The following is a 24,653-nucleotide window of genomic DNA, read 5'->3' on the forward strand; positions in this document are numbered from 1 at the left end:
ATGTTATTGTTAACCAATGTTTTTTTTTTTTTACTGCATCAAGCATTTCTGGCTGAAAATGAGAAATATTTCCTTGGCAACTAGATGACGAAAATTCTTAGTTTTGAGTTATCAGTTAACGTTTAGTTTAAAAATGTTTTATTGTATTATTTAACTAAAACAAAATGACCCTGTTTTTAACTAATGCTATTGTAAATCATTGCTATAAGTAAATAGAAATAACTAGATGACAATAACAATGAAATAGAAATACTAGATGAAAAACTTCTAATTAAAAAAGCTTAAATGAAATAATGAATAAAATAATTATTTAATGAATAAATTATCGGCACCGACATTAAGGATTTTTATGGTTATCTGTGTTGATCATTTTCAAAACTCATTTGCCAATAAACTTATTTAAAAGCATTTAAAGAAAGTGTTTTGTCAGAACCCTTGTTGTTCTTAATTTTTACATTATTTAATTTTTACACCAGACATACATAGATTAGTTCAAAATATTGGTGATCAGTCTACTTGATCTGTAATAATCGGTATCGGCCCTGAAAATCACATATTGGTCAACTCTTACTTCAAACTACATATAAATATTTAAAAGCAATAAAAATTTAAATTGCAAAAGTACATTAAACAAACAAAAAAGTGCAAATAAAGCTAATTCAAATATGTGTTATTTATTATGTATATGAATGTATTTATATTATTTAAAAGTTAATTTAAAATAGTAATAGCTACTATAATAGTATATAAATAATACTAAAATAACACTGATTTTGTTTCATTTTTAAATATTCAAAGATTCCGGTCACTGTGGTCAATTATATTTAGATTTATTTTATATAGAATATTTTATTTGGAAAAAATATAATTTTGCACAACTTTAATTAAGGGTTACTATATGCAAATTCCAGTGAACATAAAATTTATAATTTCATTTAATTAGGTGCCTGGTCTTGTTGTGTGTGCACATCATTTCAAATAGAAACAATTATATTCACACTTGTCCTTAATCTCTTTATTCTACTTTTATTGGTCTGATATCATTGTAAAAAACCTTGTCTTCAACCAGTCACAGTAGTACGGAAATCATACCCCTTTTTAGTTATCACAAAATTCCCCATGGAGATTTTATATTTAATTTTTTGATAATATTTTATAACACACCCACTCTATGTGTATCTGTTCACCCTGACAACTTTTAGCAACCTGATAATTTTGAATAAAAAGCACTACGTTTTGTTCTCAATCTGATGTAATCACATATCTCAAAGTAAACTGGTTTGCAAACATATACAGTTTTACTTTGATTTTGTTTAACTAGGTCTCTCTTTACTCCTTTTTCTTCATAGGTGGGTGCAGATCGCTTGTCCTCGCCTCTCCATCGACTGGGGAACGGCTTTCTCCAAGCCCTTGCTGTCTCCATATGAGGTACACAAGTCTTGCATACATGCACACAGCACAATCCTCAATTTACTGTACTTGACTATAGAAGCGAGGACAAAAAGACCCTAACAGACCTTAAGAATCCCCATTTCTCTTAACACACGCTACAGATCTGTACTTTCCCTGCAGATGTTCACATCTGTCCTGTCAGTCCACATGCTGCCCGTCATGTTTGTCATGAGTGTTTCTGGCCATGTCTGAGTGCCTTTGGGACATAAAGGCTGTGTATGCATTTGTGTGAACAACGTGTGTGTGTGTGTGTGTGTGTGTGTGTGTGTGTGTGTGTGTGTGTGTGTGTGTGTGTGTGTGTGTGTGTTAGTGCTCACAAACAAACAACTACGCACACACCTCAATGCTAGTGAAGGAGCAGGGTTTGTTTACCCACCGTCTCTACTCCTCAGAGACAGACTGCAAGAGTCTGCCAGCTCAGGGTGGAACAGTAGCTCCTCCCAATGGCCGACTAACTGCAGCACCTCTCCAAACGTGTTTTTCTCTCTCTCTCTTATCACCAGAAGCAAATGCGCATCTCGATTCATGTCATGCCAAAACAGGACTTAGCCAGAATCACACACCAAGCGTTTTTCCTGGGATAGGTGTCTCGGTTAAATCCCTATTCCCCATTCCCTGATGCAAAAGAGAAACATCTGGTGGATTTTTATCTGCAGATAGACCTCATTAGGATGCCTGTTACTCTTCTTGCTTAGTCTATCAGGAATATTTACTATTGGTCGACTAATATTGGGTTTTCTGTGGCTGATACAAAAATCAATACTGATATCTGGAGATGAGGTTGTCCTATAGCTGATATAATCCTTATCTGTGTGTGATTTTTAAAGAAATGTATAGTTTTATTGACCAAGGGTTCTTTGCTGTAACTTTTTATAATATTCAAACATAAAAATGTAATGTAATAAGTATATATATATATATATATATATATATATATATATATATATATATATATATATATACAGTAATTTAATGTAATGTAATGTATATATACTTATTTATATATATATATATATATATATATATATACAGTAATTTAATGTAATGTAATAAGTATATATATATATATATATATATATATATATATATATATATATATATATATATACTTATTACATTTTTATGTAATGTAATACATAAAAAATTGTTTGCTTTATATTTATACAAATTTGCCTTACATTTCAAAAATTATAATTATAAAATAATTTAGAAAATCACAGTTTTATTTTATTTTCTTTGCTTTTATTTAATGTGTACATTATATCTGTCACAAATGACAGTATATTGCATTACAAATAATACAAAATAAAAAGTAGTACTGTATTCTTTAAACATTATTTGTCAGCGAATTCTCAGCTTGCAGCGATGGCAGTGTTGCAGACTTTTACTGTATGTTTAAACAATATCCACAACATCTTAAACTTAGATTCACTCATCCATAATAATAGCTTGCCATGTGTTATTTTTATATTCTTTAGCCCATCTACCATTTTCTGCTTATTTGCCAGATGTCAGATGTGGCTTTTTCTTTGAAACTCTGCCTAAAGGCCAGAAGCTGGTGTTTAGTGTGCACTGTTCAATGAAGCTGCCAGCTGAGACTCTACTTGAGGCTCTGATGTGCTTGTCCTCATGTTGTTGTGCACATGGGCCGTTCTCTTCTCTCGCTATCCTTATTTGATCCAGTTTGCTGGCTTTTTTCAAGACAGCGATGCATGAAATAGTCTTCATCTCTTATAAGAACAAAATACTGATAAGTTTTCAGAAATATCTTTGTGTTTGGTCAATTTAATAACCAAAATGCGATACTGTACCGTGACTTGAAATAAACACGTTTTTGCTTTTCACAGGTTATTAAGCAGGGCAAAAAAAAAATGCACAATATTTTTTTTTTTTTATGTTTCTTGAGTACCAATTAGCACATTAGAAGGATTTTCTTGGTAGACTGGAATGATGGCTTATATATTAACATATAAATATATATAACATATGCTTATATTATATAATAAACTTATACATACAGGTGCATCTCAAATTAGAATGTTGTGGAAAAGTTCATTTATTTCAGTAATTCAACTCAAATTGTGAAACTCAGGTATTAAATAAATTCAGTGCACACAGACTGAAGTAGTTTAAGTCTTTGGTTCTTTTAATTGTGATGATTTTGGCTCACATTTAACAAAAACCCACTAATTCACCATCTTAACAAATTAGAATCTGGTGACATGCCAATCAGCTAATCAACTCAAAACACCTGCAAAGGTTTCCCGAGCCTTCAAAATGGTCTCTCAGTTTGGGAAGACTGCTGACAGTTGTCCAGAAGACAATCATTGACACCCTTCAGAAGGAGGGTAAGCCACAAACATTCATTGCCAAAGAAGCTGGCTGTTCACAGAGTGCTGTATCCAAGCATGTTAACAGAAGGTTGAGTGGAACAAAAAAATGTGTAAGAAAAAGGTGCACAACCAACCGAGAGAACCGCAGCCTTATGAGGATTGTTAAGCAAAATCACTTCAGGAATTTGAGTGAAGTTCACAAGGAATGGACTGAGGTTGGAGTCAAGGCATACAGACGTGTCAAGAAATTTGGCTACCTATTGTTAAGCCACTCCTGAACCACAGACAACGTCAGAGGCGTCTTACCTGGGCTAAGGAGAAGAAGAACTGATCCTCTTTTCAGATGAGAGCAAGTTTTGTATTTCATTTGGAAACCAAGGTCCTAGAGTTTGGAGGAAGGGTGAAGAAGCTCATAGCCCAACTTGCTTTAAGTCCAGTGTTAATTTTCCACAGTCTGTGATGATTTGGGGTGCAATGTCATCTGCTGGTGTTGGTCCATTGTGTTTTTTGAAAACCAAAGTCACTGCACCCGTTTACCAGGAAATTTTGGAGCACTTCATGCTTCCTTCTGTTGACAAGCTTTTTGAAGATGCTGTGATTTCATTTTCCAGCAGGATTTGGCACCTTTCCACACTGCCAAAAGCACCAAAAGTTGTTTAAATGTGGTGTTGGTGTGCTTGACTGGCCAGCAAACTCACTAGAGCTGAACCCCATAAAAATCTATGCAGATGAGCTAAAGGCCACTGTCAAAGACAGCTGGTCTTCCATTCCACCTCGGCAGTGCCACAAACTGATCGCCTCTATGCCACGCTGAATTGAGGCAGCAATTAAAGAAAAAGGAGGCCCTACCGAGTATTACTTACATGTACAGTAAATAAACATACTTTCCAGAAGGCCAACAGTTCACAATAGTTTTTTTTTCTTTTTTTCTTTTTTTTTTTTTATTTGTCTCATGAAGTATTCTAATTTGTTGAGATAGTGAATTGGTTTTTGTTAAATGTGAGCCAAAATCATCACAATTAAAAGAACCAGAATCAGTGAAATACTTTTCAGTAAATACTTTTATTTTAGCAAGGGCACATTAAAATTATGAAAAGAGACAGTAAAGGCCTTGATAATAGTTAAAAAAAAAATCAGTTTAAAAAAGTTGTTCTACTCAGCACAACTTTTTTCAACATTGATAATAAAAAAAATATTCTTGAGCACTGAATCAGCATATTAAAATAATTTCTAAAGGATCATGTGACACTGATGAAAATATAAAAAAATATATTTCACAATAATACTCAAATAAATGCAATGAAACAAATGCAGCATTTGTGAGCTTAAAAGACTTGAAAAACATTTTAAAAAGTCTTACCGACCACAAACATGTATTTGTATGATATAACCTTAAACCTAACCTAAACTAAATTAATACAATGAATTTTCAGATGTGAGGATTACTAGGTTTTGATTAGGACAGAAAGTTAATTTCAATAAGACTATTATTATTTGTAAACAGACATCATTATGTCCACAGTCCTAAAACATAATCAGATATTTAATGCAGTGCTTATTTAAAATTCACTATGTGCACTATCCATTGACAATGCTGTTAACTTGCATTTTTTAAAACTGTCAAGAGGGCTATCTTCTGTTTATCAGCCAAGCATGCATGGATATCTGCCGACGCCTCACAAAATGACTAAATATCAGCCTATTAATCATCCTGCACGATATATCGGTCTATAGCAACAATGTACCCACTGTGCTAGGAGAAGCTCATTTATGTTCAGTTTTTATGGCATCATATCTCTTAGTGAATAATGATAATGCACAGTAGAGCAATATTGAAGCACTGTATAATCATATGTGGCTCTCATATTCTACACGCCACCGCAATCCATTCTCATTGCTGCTTTGCCCACGCCGGAGCTCAGCGCATTCAGTGTCGTAGAAGCGTAGAGCAAATATGGCATTATGAGAATACATTAAAATGCAGCAATAACATGCTGATATTTTGTGAAAGCTCAGTCCATAATAAAAGGGGTAACAGTGTTCCTGCCCAGCCAGTTTGCTTAAACCATGGAGTTCATAGTAAAAGTATTTTCAGAAGCTGCCACCTTAATGCATTTCTGCTTGTGTTTGCTTTTTCTGTGAAGTCAAGAAATAAGAGGATGTAAGGGAGTGTGAAAGGGAAGTATGAAGAAAGAGAAAGAGGGCAGTCATTTTCAGTGTGTCTCATGATATATTTATAGTCAATATGACACACTTGCCTCTCATGTCAGTGCAGGGATTAGCAGGTGGCTTATGCACAGCTCTGATGAAAAGCCAGTGAAAGAGAGATGCATGTGCCAGAGTTAATAAGAACAGGATGGATGGAAGAAGAGAGAACGTAAGACTGGTGTTGGCAGCACATCCAAAGCAGATAAAAAGCTCATCCAAGATCTTATTATCTCATAATAAAATGAAATAAAAAATCATAATTTTCAACACAGCTAATTGACTACATTCACACAGAAATTCATAAGTATGAATTTAATAATATTAAGATGATTTAACATCAGTGTTAATATATCATGTACAGCACCATTGTTATTTTATTTATTTCTTTTTTTTTTCTTGGTATAAATGTTTTAATTATAGTTCTTTTTATTAATTTATTTTTTTATAAACATGTAAGTACTGTAGTTTAATAGTGCTTATTTATAAACATCGTGACTTTTTGGTGTTTACGTAATTCCTTTTCTTTTTTTCATTTTCTAGTTTGATTATTGATTTATTATTATTATTCACATAACAAATAAAAAAAACTTAAGTAGTGTCTGTGTATACATTTCTAGAATTTTTTATCTTACGTGATTCTTATGTAATAACTATTCAATTAGAATTGTTTCTATTATGATTATGATGTAAATATATATAAATGTACAGTGTATATATATATATATATATATATATATATATATATATATATATATATATATAATATGTGTGTGGGTTTATATATATCACCTTGATATTTTAGCGCGGATGTATACCTAGCCGAATCTGCAGGGGGCGAGAATGAGTCTTTAAACCTGTGTGTATGCCTACTGTGAAATTACCACATCAAACGTAACATGCTAACATGGATGCAGCTGCAGATGCATTTTTTTTAAAGAAGCTTCCCAATGGAAACCTCGACAAGACGCACGCCTGTTTCACACATAATTTGTCTGCAGTGCGTGTGCAGTGCGTGTGCAGTCCGTGTGCGTTACATATGTGGTGCTGAAGCAGCACGGACTCATACTCATTGTGCTTTCACACAGGACGCGTTTGCAGTCCGCTAATCGGTACGTACACGTGCACTGCTGCAGACGCACCGCACCTGGAACGCACTGACGGACCGCAACCGCGTGAACGCTGGAATCCGTTAACATGGGTGCGTAAAAACATACGCAACGTATACGCACTGCAGATGGATTATGTGTGAAACAGGCGTAAGGTTGTTTGCACCTTGTGCAATGTGGAATTAGTTTACAGCTTTCTCAAGCACTTTGTGATGCATTTTGGAAACATTAGATGAGCCCCTGGTCTAATGCACTACCTGTCTTGAGAAACCCATTCTAAAAGACTTAACGTTACTTTTAGTCATTTATTTTATTTGGGTAGCAAACATATTCTGAATGCCTTCTGCAGAATCCGAATCAGCCATTTTAATCTAGATTAATTCCAAGATTACAGTGAGATTAATCTAGATTAAAAAAAATTAATCTATGCCCACCACTATATATATACACAATTATTTTTAATGTTTTATTTTTTTTATTAATAATTAGTTATATTTGTATTAATGTGAAACTAAATATTAAAAAATATATATTAATATATATTTCGTTTTCTACAAAATGAATAGTGCAATAGTGCCTGTGTATAAATAGTTTTACTTTTTGGTCTCTGCATACTTCTTCTTCCACTTGTTCTTTTTGGCTTTAACTGTTATTTTTAAATATTAATAATAAAATGCGAGTCAGTCTTTCCAGGCTTTTGATTTGTAGTTTGGTCACAGCTCTTACCAAAGAATATTTAAAAAAATATATATTTTATAAAATTTCTATGTAGGGTTAATAAGAGTCTAAATAATTAAATACATAGCTTGCTATATTTCAGAAGCCTCGATTTTCACAGAAAAACATTCAGGGCAAGAACCTCTCCACTGTCGCTTTTTCCGTCAATAAAAGCAAGTGACTGTAGCATTAGGTTTTGAAGGGTATTTAAGAGAGATTTATGAAGAAGCGTTCGTTTGTTAGGTATTGTAGTATTGTCAGCAGAGAGAGACAGTCCTTCACCGGAGGCGGGGGCGTTTGTCATTTCTCCCGTGGTATTAGAGCTGTATGTTACAGCGCATCTCGCTTGTGAAGTGGGTATACATGCCCACGGGCGGAGACGAACACGGGGCATTGATTATTCATATAAGCAGCTCAGTCTGACGGCTGAGATCCTGCCGGAGTTTATGTAATATAGCCACATGCACGAGGAACTCCTGCATTCCTCTGGAGGCCCGCTAATGTATTCGTCTGCATTTGTAGGTCACATTGAACAGCACGGCTGTCACCTCGACTAAGAGGCTCCGCTCTGTGCATTCCGCCAGTGGGGGGAGATCTTTGTGCATTGGTAATACATAGAGCCATCCGGGAGATGGTATGCGGTGTGAGAGTCAGGTGACTTGCCCTCTTAGATGAGAAGCGCCGTGTTTGACTAGAGCTCCCTTGATATCCGATTGCGCTCATAGCTGATGTGTGTATCGACCCGTCAGCTGTTGGCAGCCCTGCCATGTTGTTTTCTCAAGATTCTAGCTGTTCCTCTGGCTTGTAGCTACAGTGTTTGATGCTGCAGTCTGATGTCTTTAATTAAAAATCCCTCTCTCTTTCAGGCAGCAGTAGCGCTGCAGCAGGTGGGATGGCAGGAGGTGTATCCTATGGATTTCTATTCCAATCAAAGCCTGGGGGCCTGGACTCCTAATCACCCTGACAACCAACCAAAAAGGCCTTCTCGCAAACCTGTGCAGGTGTCTACAGTAAGTAGACATTCAAAAGGCCTTTTTTACCGCCGCCGTGGCATTTGTAAAGTGCATTTGCAGCTTTTGACCGCTGAGTGGCGCTTTAACCACAAAGTGTGTCTACAGGTATATACCAAGTTTATCTTTGCAGAGATAATATGTAACCTTGGATCACAAAACCAGTCATAAGGGTCAATTTTTTTGTACATTTGTACATAAATAAGCTTTACATTGATGTATGGTTTGTTAGGATAGGACAATATTTGGCTGAGATAAAACTATTTGAAAATCTGGAATCTGAGGGTGCAAAAATATAAAAATATTGAGAGTCCTTAGCAATGCATATTTCTAATCAAAAATGAAGTTTTGATATATTTATGGTAGGAAATTTACAAAATGTATTCACAGAACATGATTTTTACTTAATATTCTTTTGTTTTTTGGCAATCATTATCATTAATTTTGACCCATACAATGTATTGTTGGCTATTGCTACAGATATATCCGTGCAACTTATGACTAGTTTTTGTGGTTCAGGGTCACAAATATATATATATATATATATATATATATATATATATATATATAGACACACACACATATTCACCACATAAATTGAAATTCACTTTCTGTAATGCCGAAGTAATGTGCTGTTAGATGCACAGTGTTAACTAGTTTTAAAAAATATGATAAATATACTCTTAATTTCATATTTACATCTACATGCTGTATGTTTGAGAACCACTGAGCTTAAGAAATAGTCCCTGAGCTGAGCTGTGCTGTAATGAAAATTATATCACAGTGCCACCTAGTGATGAAGTGCTAACAGAGAATCTGGGCATCTGTTTTTGCACTAAAACACCCCTTCAGCTCATGTACATGTGTACATATGGGAGTGATGTTTGGTGTTATTAGTTTCTCAAGGCCTGTATGGCTCATCAGTGAGAAGCAGCAGCAAGTGTGAAATATTCCTGTCTTAAAATACTGAAGGGTCAGTGTTAATAACCAATATTCTGCTGGCTTGTTAATATGCTTTATGTTGGAAAAGCTGATGTCATTGTTGATATTTTCTATATTAGTCTGACACAGTTGTTAAAGGGAAAGTTCACCTAAAAATTTAAATTGTCATTAATTACTTCAACCTCATGTCGTTCCAAAGCCGTAAGACCTCTGTTCATCTTCGGAACACAAATCATGATATTTTTGATAAAAACTGAGAGCTTTCTGCTCCTGCATATACAGTAACCCAGCTACCACGTTCAGGGACCAGAAAAGTAGTAAGGACATTGTTAAAATAGTCACACAGTGACATTAAATATTGGGGAATAATTTACTTTTATAGAAGTTGTTTTTGTAGTTTCTACATTCTTACGGCTTTTTTTATTACAAATTCGATAGTTTGTTATTACTTATTTCAAAAATCATATACGCATGGTATTGAGGTCCATGGTTTATTTGTTGTGACCACCATCTTACTAATACCAGTTAAACTCTGGATTCTGTGACCTATAGTAAATTTAATTCAGGCAAAATAATTGAACAGAATAGCTTTAATAGGTTTTTCTCTTTAAATGTTTAGGTCTTATTAATTTTAATTGATGCAAAATGTTATTTCAATAAGAGCCTGATTAAAGATAATTATAAGTGTCTTATATAAATCAGGTGTTAACTATTTACAAATGTTAAAGTTCTTAAAGGGATAGTTCACCCCAAAAATTTTATTGTTATCATTTACTCACCATCATGTCATTCCAAACCTGTATACATTTTTTTTTCTTCTTTGGAACATAAAAGATCATTTAAGGAATTCATTCTGTTTTTGTCCATACAGTAGAAATTAAGGGTGTCCAAAATGGTTTGGTAACATTCTACAAAATATTTTCTTTTGTGTTCCACATAAGAAAGTAAGCCATACAGGTTTGGGGACGACGCGAGAGTAAAGAAATGATGACAGAATTTAATAGCAGTAGATTTCCTGCATTTGGTCTCAAAATATATTTTTTTTACTGTCAAGTGCCTTTTATATGTGACAAAATTGCATTATTAAGTTTGTTGCATAAGAACAGGCCCACACCTGCCACAATTAGTGACAGATAAAATGTCCTTTATTTTCCTGATCTTTGAAAATGCAAAGTGCACCAATACAATAAAACGAAACTGTGAGTTTTTAAATACGCATAAGGCGATGACCTTCTGTTTTGTAGTTTGCTTGGACTTCCAGTTATCTCTCTTTGTCTTCCGACAGAAGGCGGGTTCAGATGCCGGTCAGCAGGTGAGGAGCTGTGGCCTTGAACAGAGCGCCTCCTGTGGCTGCCAGCCGGAATAGCACAGCCCTTTTAAAACAACCAATCACAGATCACCGTGGACATCTGCAAGAGACAAGCGAGCCAATCAAATCTCACTATTGACATAACAGCCCACACCCTTCATCAAATCAACCCTGGTTGACACGAGACAGTGAGGGAGAAAAAAAACGCAAGTGAGAGAAAGTGTGTGAGAGAGAAAGACACAAAAATGTAAAGTCTGTATGTGTGTGTTTTGTGCGCTGACATGTCACTGGTGTGTGTGAGACAGAGATATTCCATTGAAAAAGAAACGCTGACCCTGAATGCACAATGTTTCGTCTTGCGGAGAGTGGGTGGTTTTAGTTTAACATAATCATCTTGTCCCTCAGTTAGAAAGGAGCTGCCAGCCACTTTGCATAGGTGACCTTCATCCTTTCAAAATTACAGCGGGAAATGAGAGCGCGTTCAGAATTATTCTTCTGCAGAGGAAGATAATACTCAATCTGAATTCCAACTCTGACTTTTTTATTTCCTATTATGCCGGGATGAGAGGTTCTCCAACAGAAAGGAGCTCATTGAATGTTTTGTACAGAATGTGTTTTGGTTACGCACAAAATAAAATTAAATGTTTACAATTTGCTGTCAGACTTTGATTAACTGCTGCTGTGTGAATGCCAGTATATATTTTGTCTTTTGTAATCACTGAACAATGAAATCCTGGATAAATCAGTGGTCAGCTGAAACACATGGAGCCAATTTCCATGAAGCAGTTTAGGCAGAGTCTTGGACGAACTTTGGCTGTCAGTAGTGATTATTCATTGTGAAATCTTTTATAGTCTGAGACTAAACATGATCTGTGTCCAGGAAAATAGCCATGTTTTAGTGAATCTGGCACTGAAGACGCTGACTCTTGTGTAAGACTGTCAGAACAGGCCTAGTTTAACCCCTTTAGTTGTCTTCTCTTGTTAATCAATCTGGCATGGTTTAATAAAAAAAAAAAAAAATATTTTTCAAATACTGTACATTTATTGCAGGTCCTCTATGCTTCGCCTCTCTCAAATGCGTCGTTTTCTACAAAGTCCCTCCTTCCGACAAGCGCAGTCTGCTCTGATTGGCCAACTGACACACTGTGCATTGTTATTGGCCGAACACTGCAAGCACTCGTTTGAAATGTAACTCCCCTTTCCATGATTGCGAGCTTCATCTTTCAAAATAAATGTAAAGAAAGTTAATAATGCCCTTAGTTTTACCATCAGTTCAAGCCTGAAAGGGGAACAGAGTCACGTGACAGACACAGTGATGAAGCTTGTATGTGTTTGCAGTACACAAGCCACGTGCAGTACACAAGCCACGTGCACACACACGCGACATACTCTGCATTTGAACAGTCAATAGCAAATACTTTAACTAATAACAAAACATACTTAGAGTAGCTGATTCAGAAGTGCCAGATTGTTATAGCAAAGTCAGAATAACCTCCTCTCCTAGGTTCACGAAACGGTCGTCCATAAAATGCATTGCTGTTCTGTTGTAAGTAATCTTAAAGATTCCTAAATGCATCTACTTTCTGAAGGCCAAATAAAGTGATTTTGCTTTAGTTTAGATACACACAGCATCTCACTGACATGGCTGCTTTAACACTAACTGCGGTTACTGAAACCACGCCGCCTTTGTGTGAACATTTGGGCAGCATTACGCAAATATTTCCACATCGTGACATAGACGTGGGGGCGTGTTTGAATTAGACATTTTGGGGGGCGTTGCAGAGTCGTAACTTTTATGAAGAATATCTCTTTGGATTTGAGACTTTACTCTTTGCTACTTTACAGATCTTCTTCATGCACCAAGAGCTTGTAACACTCCAAAGAGAAAGGAAAAATTTAAATCACATCATATGAGCCCTTTAAGAAAAGATTCTATAAATAAAATGTTTTTTGTTTGGTCTGTCTTTTAAAAAAATAACATAAGATATTTGTAAATTGATTATACAAGGAATCATTTATTTCTATTATGTTAGGCCCACTTTTAGGTAATTGTAATTATTAGGAATGTAATTAGGAATAATTATTAGTTTTAATATTTATTAGTTGATGTTTTAATCATCACCATCAAATTAATGTTCATAATAGTGATTATTACAATAAATCAGTCCAACATTTATATAATAATAATTATTAAGAACATAATTAGGAATCGTTATTAATTATTATTTACTATATTAGTTATTAATTTCCAATTAATAGCATACAATAATAATAATAAAATAATGGTAAAATATAAATAATGTATTGAATAAATATCAATTAGTCTAAAGTAATTAATAGGAATTATTGTTATTTTTACTATTTTACCATATTTATTATTTTTATAATTAAGTTAGGCCCACTTTACATAATTATAATGATTAAGAATATAATTAGGAATAATAATTATTATTGCTATTTATTGGTTGTTATTTTTATTACAATAATAAAAATAATAATAATATAGTTAATATATATAATATATTATATATATATATATAATATATATATAATTTTTCCTATTAATTATTTTGGACTAATTGATGATAATATTTATTCAATATAATAATTATTATTATTACTTTAAATCAGTAAATTATGGAATAATAATTATGACTATAATTAGTAATTATTATTTAGTATTAATTATTCACCTCTAAATAGCAACAACAACAGTAATAATACAATAATAGTAAAATATCAATTATGTATTGAATCAAATATCATTATCAGTTAGTCAAAAATAATTAATAGGAATAATTATTTTTACTATTTTACTATATTTTTTGTTGTTATTATTGTTATTAGTGAAAAATAATTATTCTTATTTATATTACTAATAATTCCATACATTTTTAATAATTTAGTAGTAGCAGTATTTTAGTTAAATAAAATTGTCCAAAATAATAAATAAACATCTAAGCAGCGGGGAAGGCATAAACCAGAGTTTGCAGGCAGGCCTCTCTCTGTATCAGTTTATAAATTGTTATTTGATTACTTGTGTATTAAATACAGCTTATCAGTATTTCTTCAGGTTAGGTATTCCTATTTATCATTATTATATATGTCCACTAGGTGATGCTGTCTGCCTGATCATACAGCCAGTGTTACCTAATAGTCCAGCCAATGCTTCTTTGCTGCTGCTGATTGATTTATAGCTTTATTTTGCATGGCAGTGTATGAGAACCCAATGTGCTTTAGTTGCTGGTGTGGCAATCACTTCCAGATGTGATGAGGATGTCTCTTCTCCACACACACACACACACACACACATTTCTGTGGCTGTAGGCATTAATTTCCTGTCTCAGGGGAAGGGCACGAGAATTGACAGGATGAGCCGAGAGATGCTCGGATTTCTCTGCCTCTCTGCCAATCCATGCATGCTGAGCTCATGAGGACTAGCAAAAGTTCATCAAGAATCTCATGATGTTTACCATATGTGCATCTGTTCCTCAGAAGACAAGCCTTCTTGAGTACATTTGTACAAATTATCTGCTTTTTTCATTTTGTTCTTTTAAGGTTTTTTTTTTCTTTGCATGTATTGTTCGGCATGTTTTCCCTACAGATGTTAAGGTTTATTTTGTTTGTATATAAAAGTATTATGGTGGCACCATGGTCAAGTGAAGGTTTTTGGTGATTATGATACTTTAAAGCGATCCATGCTACTAAATAAATAATATATATATATATATATAATTTTTTTTTTTTTTTTTTTTTTGGGTAATAAAATAGTGTACAGTAGTTATAATTATTCATATAATTGTTTGGTTAAACTTTTTAAATAGTCTATTTAAAAAGCTAAATATATAAATCCATTACTTTTTAGTAGTAGTAGTTAAATGATAAAAGTAATTATTAAAATAATAAATACAAGAAAATATTTTGTATAACTCTGATTAAGTAAACATTTCATTAAATCAATTATTTTAATTGAAAACATTTCAAATACATTGGCACTTTTTATTTAACAGACTGATACTAAAACATTAAAAAGTCACATTTATTGTTAAATACCAATATGACTGCCAATATTTCATGCTTTCCTAGTACCGGTATATTTATAAGGGCAGTCTCTAGAAAAAGAGCTCTATATCTGAAACTGTTGTGGCCAGGAAGATGTCACACTGTGCAGATTGTACTTTGCCAACAATGTGACGGTAAGTGTAACAATGGAGAAATAGTGTTTTTTATAAAAGCTGTGACTCATATAATTTTTTTTTGTGCAGTGTGCATGTTTGTGTGCATCCGTATCTGAGCTTTTGTCTTTGTTGTGATCGAATTTGAGCGGGAGCGGGCCGTTTTTGTCAAGTGCCTGGCAAAGTGTTTATCTTCCTGCTACAGGAAACACTGAGTCATCTCTATCATGTTTCTGAGCTTTATTGTCTTGCTCGCTTCCATTTTCTCAATTTCCCTCTTTTGTGTACCATCTATGTCCTAATTGTATACTCATCTTCACACACTTCACCCACCCACAAACAAGGGCAAAATGGATCTATTAACCGGATCTCTATCAGACATAGTGCAGTGGCCACGAGGAACAGAAGCATCTGGGTTTATTTTAAGGTTCTCAGCAGGGACCCTAGATACACTCCTTACCTGCCGGCCACCTGACCACAGACCCACTGAACATCAGCGCCGCACCATATTCACACTTCATCTCATTTCATCTGCACTTCAGGCTCATTAGATTATCCGTTAAGCCATTAACACCACTTTCCTGGAATCAGACGAATCCATGTCTTTGGCAATAAAGGATTCCCTCGGGAATCATTACTTGCAGCATTATTTAATTAGAAGCAAGGCTTGGAATGCATCTTACATGTACAGAAATAGTAGCAGTATATACATAAAATCTCAGTGAAAGAAGTTATTGAATATCTGAATGTAAGACATACTAATTTGATGTCTTCACTGCTTTTATTTGTGTGTGTGATCAGCTGGCACACTGAAAAATCAAATATTTAAATCAAAAATAATTGTAACATTTCAACAGCTCAAACCTTTTTTAATGTTGTTGTTGTTGTTGTTATCATTATTACTTTTACAATATAAATGATATAAAAAAAGGTTTTTTTTTTTTGTTTTTTTTTTACAATGTAGAAAGAGAAAACAAATTATACCTGATATAGTAAGAAGACCAAAATGACAATGAAATGTGAGATTGGATTTTGTGATCTGAAGCCTCGGTTATCGTTTCATTGAAACTGTAATCTGCTCAAGTGAATCATATAGAGCTGAAATGAGGGAAGTTGGAGATGGACCAAAAAAAAAGAAGATAAATGAAGTGTTAAAGTGAGGGAGAAATATCAAGTGTTGAAAGGAGATGAGTAATCGTGTGGGAGGTCAGTCTGTCCTGTATGATACGGCCAAAAACACCTCTACACAATCCAACAAACAATTCTACAATTGATTCTAACCACCACTGGCTTCTGTTTTCCTCTAACGTCTTCCTTTACATTATTACCGGCTATGAGTTGCTGTTGGAGATACCAGCTTACTGTAATGTATTAGTGATTTGACAAAAATGTTAAGTAAACCTAGTAATCTCAAACCATATTTTTTATTTCACTAAACTTCCATTGCTGAGTCTACTTAAATATATTAATAAAAAAGCCCATAGCCATTCACTCCAGACTTAATATGCAGATCCACAGAAGCTCATTCTCTTTGATTGACTTTAATTAATTGACTTAACAGAGAAGCACAGGCTATACATATCAAAACCAGTTACAATTATTTAGTTAAATTAAAAGCAGTGACATGAATTAGACAACATTTTGTCTTTTTCTTTTTTTCTTTTTTATTACTGAAATGCTATGGAAGAACTTTGTAAGATGACTCACATTTATAAAGCACATTAAAAAGCTCAGGGTTTTGTGTGTATGTGGATGTATTTGTGTGTGCGCTTGTATGCATGGTTTAAAACAATTTTGTTCTCATAAACTTAATGGCTTTAAAAACATACTAAACAGTTCTCATAAACTGTTTTCTATGCAGGTTACATTTAGGAGACAGAACTTTTGATAAGCTCAATATAAAAAAAAATCTTTGTCTGTGGAGTCTCATTAAATGACACATACGGTCGTGTGTGTGTGCGCACTTGTATGTGCTCACAAAGATAGCTATACAGAGTTGTGTGTGTGGGTGTGTGGGTTGACATTTGCTTCACAGGGAGTCACTGATTTATAAACCACTTACCTACCTGTACAAAATAATCACTTAATTTTGCATTAACAGAAGAGATCGTCATTGAATTATGAAATTATTTATTATAACCATGTATTTTATACATTGTGCTATAGTTCTTACAAAAAACATATAAGCAATTCAATTGCATTAAAAACATAATATACATTGTTCAAATGAAAAAGACAATATACATTCAGATAACATGATTATGGCCAATATTAATACAGTACGTAAATGCTTGATGTACAGTGTTTAATTTTGTAAAATATTGTCTTAGTAAAGGTAGTAGCCTGATAATTGGCCTTGAACTAAATCTCATTGTATTAGATAAATAATCTCTGACCAAAAGCATGCCTTACAGCAGGAACAGGCAACTCAACTCAGCTCCTGGAAGGCCACTGTCCCACAAATTTTACTTCCAGCCCTAAACAATCACACCTGCCATTTTTTTTCTTTTCTTTTTTTTTCTGTCATCTTTGAATAGCTGAAAAGTGAAATGCATGAATTTAGTGTTGTGATAAATAGCTAACATATGCACTGTAATATACTGTATGTATTTATGAGAAAATACCATTTCAATTTTTCTACTTCAGAATGTCGTATTTAATTCAGTGTGTTTTTGTTATTGTACAATTAGCAGTTTCTCGGTGTGAAAAGTTACAGCTTTGAACAAGTAACAAAATATTTCCTAATTAAACTGATAAGATTTGTTTATAATCTACGCCATTTAATTCAGAAATATTTCAAATTATGCCCCACATTTTACACTTGCACTTTTCCTTTAAAAATGACAAACAAATAGCATTTCATTAAGATACTGTAAAGACCGTGCTAAATTCATGGTAAATAAATGTGTGCTGTGGTTTCCATGACTTAAAAATATTTGACCAAATCTGAGGAGTTTGATATTTGACAAAAATAAATAAAAATAAAACATTGTGTGTACTGTATGCAAAATGGTACACAAAAGAGGCATTTCCACTGATCAAAGCTAGTTAATTTAAAAAAAAAAAAAAAATATATATATATATATATATATATATATATATATATATATATATATATATATATATATATATATATATATATATATATATATATATAAATTTATAGTAATAATACAACCTAGTGTGAATTTAGTAATGCACTATATAAATAATTAAACAAAAAACAGAGTCTAGACAGAGTGTCTGAGTTGATGGAAAGAGGCATTTCCATTGATCAAAGCAGTTTAAAATAAAACAAATAATTCACTCTGGTATGAATTGAGAAAATAAAATACATATTTCACCCTGGTATTAATTGCGTAATGTATTAAATACAGGGAAAAAAACACTTTAATTTAAAATAACACATTTGTATAACAATGTGTGGCTTATAAAACATTTGGAAAATGGATGTGTGAGATGCTGAAGTTTCTGCCACCTAGCGACCATGGCTGTAGACTGTTACCAGAAGTGCTGTTGCTACAGTAACAATCTAATGCCACGGTCACCATGGAGACAGCAAGAGAGGAAAGAAGGGTCTGCAATGGAAACTGTAGATGAGCTAACCTGATTGGCTGGCTGGCTGGCTACGACACGGCCCACATATTCAGCACTGGGGTTTCCAGGGTAGATGACACAGATTCCTGCTCAGCTGTACTAACCAGGCCTGTGTAGACTTCACAAAGTTCTCCATTTTCTTTCAGCAGCTGAACAGTCTGTGGAATGTTGCCAGACGTCAGTAGCCATGACTGTAGACTGTTACTGTACTTTCAGACACATTTAGCAGTAAGCAGTCTAGAGCCAAGGTATTGATGCACTGACCTTGAACGAATTTGCACATTTCGAATGTACTTTTTCTAATTTACTGTTATACGTCTTGTTTCTGAGCCTTGAAGACAAATACAAATATTGAAAACTATTTTAAGAAGCATTACTGTTCATTTCCAATGTACACAAAAGAGCTATCTAACTATCTGAAAATCTCTCTAAACTATATGCAAGCATCTCAGATGGCAGCTATAAATAGGAAAGTAGTTTTCCTTGCCCGGAATGACATCACAAGAGTCCATAATAATGGCATGGCCCGCTTCCACAACTCTGTATTGATTGCAGTGGAGATTATCGGGCTGACTCACTCCCAGGATATTAGCTGTTGGTGGCTGTGATGGTAGAGGGTTATGCAAGCCTTATTCAGTATCATGCTCTGACGTCCATGCTGTTGATGCTATGTGTCATGACATCAAAAACTGACTGCCGCTGGTGCCGAGAGGAAAAACTAAAGTGTCACTTAGAGGTGGCGCTTGGTGTGACCCTGTAGTCAATATAAAGGATTTTTTTTTTCTGTTGCTGTTGTGTTACTCAGTATTTCTGTTTAAGCAAAGCTCAGTGACCAACTCTGTGAGCTTTTATAAGTGGCCTTCATTTGCATCATCATGCAAATCATTCAGTCGTCAATTTAAAGTGCTGTCAAACCATAGAACACTTGCATTTTTGAAATGAGATTTGGAAAACAATGGGAATAAATCATTGACTAAATCAGTTTTTGAAGGAATAGTAACCCAATAATTGACTTTTTGTCATAATTCACTTATCTCCAGGTCGTTTCAAATCAAAACCATTTTAAAAACCAGAAGTAGCTTTATGTAGAATATCCTCAGATGTGAGGCAGTCAGTCACCATTCACTTTTTTTTTAAGACAAAATGATGCAATGAAAGTAATTCTGAATGTAATTCATACTGTACAAGTTTGGACAATGTGAGAATGAGTGTTATATTTTGGGGTAAATTTTCTTTTGAAGGAATAGTTGACTCAAAAATGACAATTCCGTTATAATTTGCTCAATCTTATGTCGTTTCATACCTGTGTGACTTTATTTGTTTTGCAGAACATAAAATAAGGTATTGTGAAGAATGTCTGTAGCCAAAATGTTTTAGTTACCATTGACTCCCACTGTACGAACAAAAAGACACTTCTCAGATTTCTCCGATTATCTTCTATGTTCCACAAAAGAAAGAAAGTCTCACCAGTTTGAAAGACATGAGGGTAAATAATTGAAAACAGACTTTTCATTTTTGGGTGAACTATCCCTGTAAGTTTCAAGTGAAGATTATGCTTCGTTTTTTCTGCTTGAAGTGCATAGTGTTGGGTGTGCTGTCCATGGTGCTGACAGGGATTGACGTTTAGACAGGGATTAGATTTTTACCACTTTAAAAAATTTGTGATAAAAAATAATAATTAGTAATAATAATAATAGTTAAAATCAGTTAAATCCATTTAATTAGTCAGGATTGGCCATGTGGCACATCCACAGAGGGATGGAAATAAGAGGAAATGGTTTAAATGTAGATGTTCTGTAACCCTACTCATTTATTTCATTCTTTGAAAGTAAGGTAAATTCAAGTAACGACTTATTCGTGCTTGCCTGCATTACTAGAACCCATCCCAAGATTTCATTTTAGCCTTTTCCCTCATACAGTCTCCTGTTCATTTAGCATGAGGGGTAATCCCTGCATTATGTCAGTGAGGAGATAACGGCAAACGTGTGAATTCAAAGCCGAATTATTCTGCAAGGCTCGTGTGGAGAGTTTTGGATGTTCTCCACATTGTTCCCACCCCCTCAGAAACCCCCTACTTCCTGCATTGCTTCCCCTAGTGAGGCACTTGAAGGACGCCTGGGCATGCGCCGCGCGCGCGCTTTCGCTTTAAGTGATCCCGACTTGCTGTTGGAAATCGTCGGCGTGTGCGCAGGAATGACGCAGGATTGACTTCATCTGAAAGTACGTCATGATATTGTAAATTCAAAATTAAGAAGCTGGAAAGAAGATATAGGGCGACATTGTAGGCTCGTCTTTTTCCCCTCAACGGAAGTATGTGAGTCGGAAATGGAAGTGTTAGATAACATGAATCATGTCGCACGGAAAAGAACAGCTGGACACATGCATGCGTAATATGAACGCGTTTGAGATTAAATCGCTTTATCTTCGTGCATTTAATATTATATCGAAGCATTTCACATTTTGAAACAATTCCGCTCATTTGCGCTTATTTAACATTTAAATTATTTGTGAAATATGTCTTTAGTAGCCGGCAAATAGGAGTGATTCATATGTATAGAGATGCTTCTAGTGCACTAGAAATATGACATTTATCAGATATAGCTGCCACATACATTTCTAGCACAGATTTGTGTTCACGTTAAGTATAGTATCCAAAGCGCACAACCTTGAACCCTGACTCATTTTTTTTACTTGTAGGCTACATCACGACTGTAACAAATACATTAAATACATTCATCATGAATGTAATACAAGATTCCTATAGTAGTAGGATAATAAAAAAAATATGAAAAAGATAGAAAGTCGTTGGTTTTTATTGTACTGTTTGGGCTGATTGTGAGTTCTAACGCTTTTTTTAAGAATACGAAGCATTTAAAAAATTATTTTAGCCAATGAAATGACAAGGTTTGTCGTATATACACGACTAGACATGTCTGACTTTCTAAGAGACTCCCTGGCTTCTGATCGATCACTGCACATGTGCGCAAAAGTGAGTCACACTGCAGTAACTTTCAGTCGCTCCACATCCACGAAATATTTCACCATTGACACGCCCCAAATCACAGATATATTTTAATAATCTGCTTAATCCTGAATTATTTTATTTTATAAAATCATAATATGAGAATAATCGTATTTGTTTAATTCTAGCCCTATAGCATGTATCGCCGGAAAAGTCACTTACCTCGTACTAAAGCAGTCCAAATTCAACTCAAGAAACTTCTCAGCTGGCATCACCGAAGAGACGGCGTTACCTGTCTACTTTCAATGCATTATGCTATTCGTTACCTCTGCTGATGAGAAATGATGCTGATGGCAATGTAACGTCTTCCGCTGGATGTATCCACTCACTCTTTTGCCGTCGATGGCACTTGTGAAATTTAACGGGTTCTCCCATCGTTCGCAATTTATAGACAGCTTGTAGTGATAGTAATGCGGATGGGAGGGGGATCTCATTCATTGAAAATCATCAGCAGCATCGCGCTTCGGACGTGCTGGATGACGTCACTCAACGGACTGGGCGCGAAGGATAGAGAGGGTCACACAGAAAATGCGTAAAAGACCTTCATGATACGGAGAATATTCTTAATCTTATATTAAAGCATATAAAAAATACAGTTTATAAATGGATAGTTCCATCAGAAAATGAACATTCTGTAATAAACTAGCTACTCACCGTCGTGTCGTTCTAAACTTGTATTAGTTTCTTTTTTGTGGAACACAAAAATATATTTTGAAGAATGTTGGTAAGCAAACAGTTTAGGTGTCTACTGTCTTCCAATGTATGAACGAAATACAAAGAAATTTCTCAAAAATATCTTTTGTGTCTCAATGAATAAAATTTAGAAAAATGTATGTACAATCTTTGAGTGAAAGTAACAAGTAGCTAACAAGTAAGTTGACATCAGTCTCCTGAACATTTGTTTAATGCAGGTTATGCGTCAGTGTATTTGTAAAGTATGAGTACATCTATAATGAACATGTATTCATTCATATAGTCTTGAACCTAAATTCATTTTAATATTTTCTGTGGGACTAACATGTCTAAGCATAGTGTAACTGTCTAGAGATTGTTAAAAGAAAACAGACAAAAGTCAGAAACTTTTTCTGAATATAGTACGTAGGGATAATTAATTATTAGTAAAAAAAAAAAAAAAAAAAATGATTCAGTCAATTTGTCTGCCAAATGAACGTCGGTGTGAGTTGTGCAACATGCTATAATGTTGAAAACTATTTTATTGCCATGTGACATGAAAACTTAAGCCTTTAGATTTAGAAAATGTAAAAATAATATATTTTGTATATAAAGTTGTTGTATATAACTTTTGTTGAAAATGTTATGAACATAAATAACATAAAACTAACATCACAAATAATATTATTCTTTATGAGTGTTTTAAGCCATATACAGTTTTCTGAATGTTAACTAGAGTTTAGCAGCAACAAGGCTTTCAGAGAATGGGAATTGGAAATGGCGTGTGTGTGTGTTTGCCCAACATGCAGCCTGTCGTTGTGAAGTTTTGCTCACTATGATTCACCTCACACTGATTGGCTTTTCACATAATGCCAATCCCTCGTACTTCCCCTGTCACTTTCTCTCCTCTCTTGTCACTTCCACCCACACTCTCCTGATCCCACTCTCTGCTAAACATGATCGCCCACACATACAACCACCTCATTCACCTCTTCCCTGACACTTGGATTTATTTGCTCTCATTTGTGCCCTTGTACCTGGGATTGGAGTCTTCCGCTCACACACAGCATGTGTCTCTGATGAATCACCTTTGAGTTCCACTGATTACTCCACCTAATTCTGACATTAGGCCTCCTTCAAAGTTCACATTCAGGTAGATAAAACCAGCATTTCAACTTAATTCTTTGTGTTAATAGGAATAGCTGACAAAAGCAAAATAAATATGCAATCGTAATTTACCTTTTCTACATTCTTCTCTACATTCAGTGATATAGGGGTGTGTGTGTGTGCTGCAGGTGTGTAGGCACGTGTGTGTGTGCATGTGTGTAACTGGAAAGAAGACTAATATTAAGGACACCTGGCACATAATTCTAATAAAGTCTAATTTTATGTCTACTTTTTAATTTACATTTCTATTTATGCAGATAAAGAGAGAATGTGTGTGTGTGTGTGTGTGTGTGTGTGTGTGTGTGTGTGTGTACACATTAACACACACACAGAGAAATCTGTAAATGCACACAAACATTAATGTAAATATATCAATACATAAATTTCCTGTACATAAAAACATGTTGAAAGTTGTACTAGTGTAAAAGTAGACAAAGACTTAAAAAAATATACTTTTAAGTCTACTTAAAAGTTCTTTAAGTAGGCTTAAAAGTGTAAGCTGTCTTTGTCTACTGTTTAGACATTTTTTATATATATTTTTACATTTTGTGTATGTGTTTGTGTATATACATTTCTACATGTAGAACATGAAAGGCTCTTTTGATGTCAATTATTGTCACATACGCATTTACACCAGACCTGTTTTTTTTTCTTCTTTTTTTTAATGTCAAAGAAGACATAACTGATGTAGTATCTTATCATTCTAGTTTGTTTAAAACCCAGCAATCTTTAGTCCCCATTCTCTTCAATCTTCACAGACATCTTCAAAGACGAGTCTCCCGTAGCTGCGAACCGATCGTGTTGGAAAACAAGGCAGAAACGCAGCGTGAGATATGCAAACTTATGAGAGTGCCATTAATAAAAGATGTGCACTCTGAAGCAATCACGGTCATGCTGATCCAGAGGCACCCATTGATTCCTGCCATCTCAAGTGGAGCATAAT

General features: G+C 34.4%; 1 protein-coding gene across 3 annotated transcripts in view; it reads left to right on the plus strand.

The window, feature by feature from the left end:
* dph1 (diphthamide biosynthesis 1) overlaps window positions 1-11,728 on the plus strand; it is a 108,497-nt gene extending 96,769 nt beyond the window's left edge. For 2 of the 3 annotated variants that reach the window (XM_059514311.1, XM_059514310.1), the window contains exons 10-12: window positions 1,350-1,428; window positions 8,683-8,817; window positions 11,054-11,728. In XM_059514311.1, coding sequence (XP_059370294.1) covers window positions 1,350-1,428; window positions 8,683-8,817; window positions 11,054-11,134 — 295 coding nt within the window. In that variant the 3' untranslated portion in view covers window positions 11,135-11,728. The remainder of the gene's footprint in view (window positions 1-1,349; window positions 1,429-8,682; window positions 8,818-11,053) is intronic. The other variant, XM_059514312.1, reaches the window with a different exon arrangement.
* The last annotated feature ends 12,925 nt before the right edge of the window (window positions 11,729-24,653 follow it).

This window comes from Carassius carassius, chromosome 28 (genome assembly GCF_963082965.1).
Source record: "Carassius carassius chromosome 28, fCarCar2.1, whole genome shotgun sequence".
Lineage (NCBI taxonomy): Eukaryota > Metazoa > Chordata > Actinopteri > Cypriniformes > Cyprinidae > Carassius > Carassius carassius.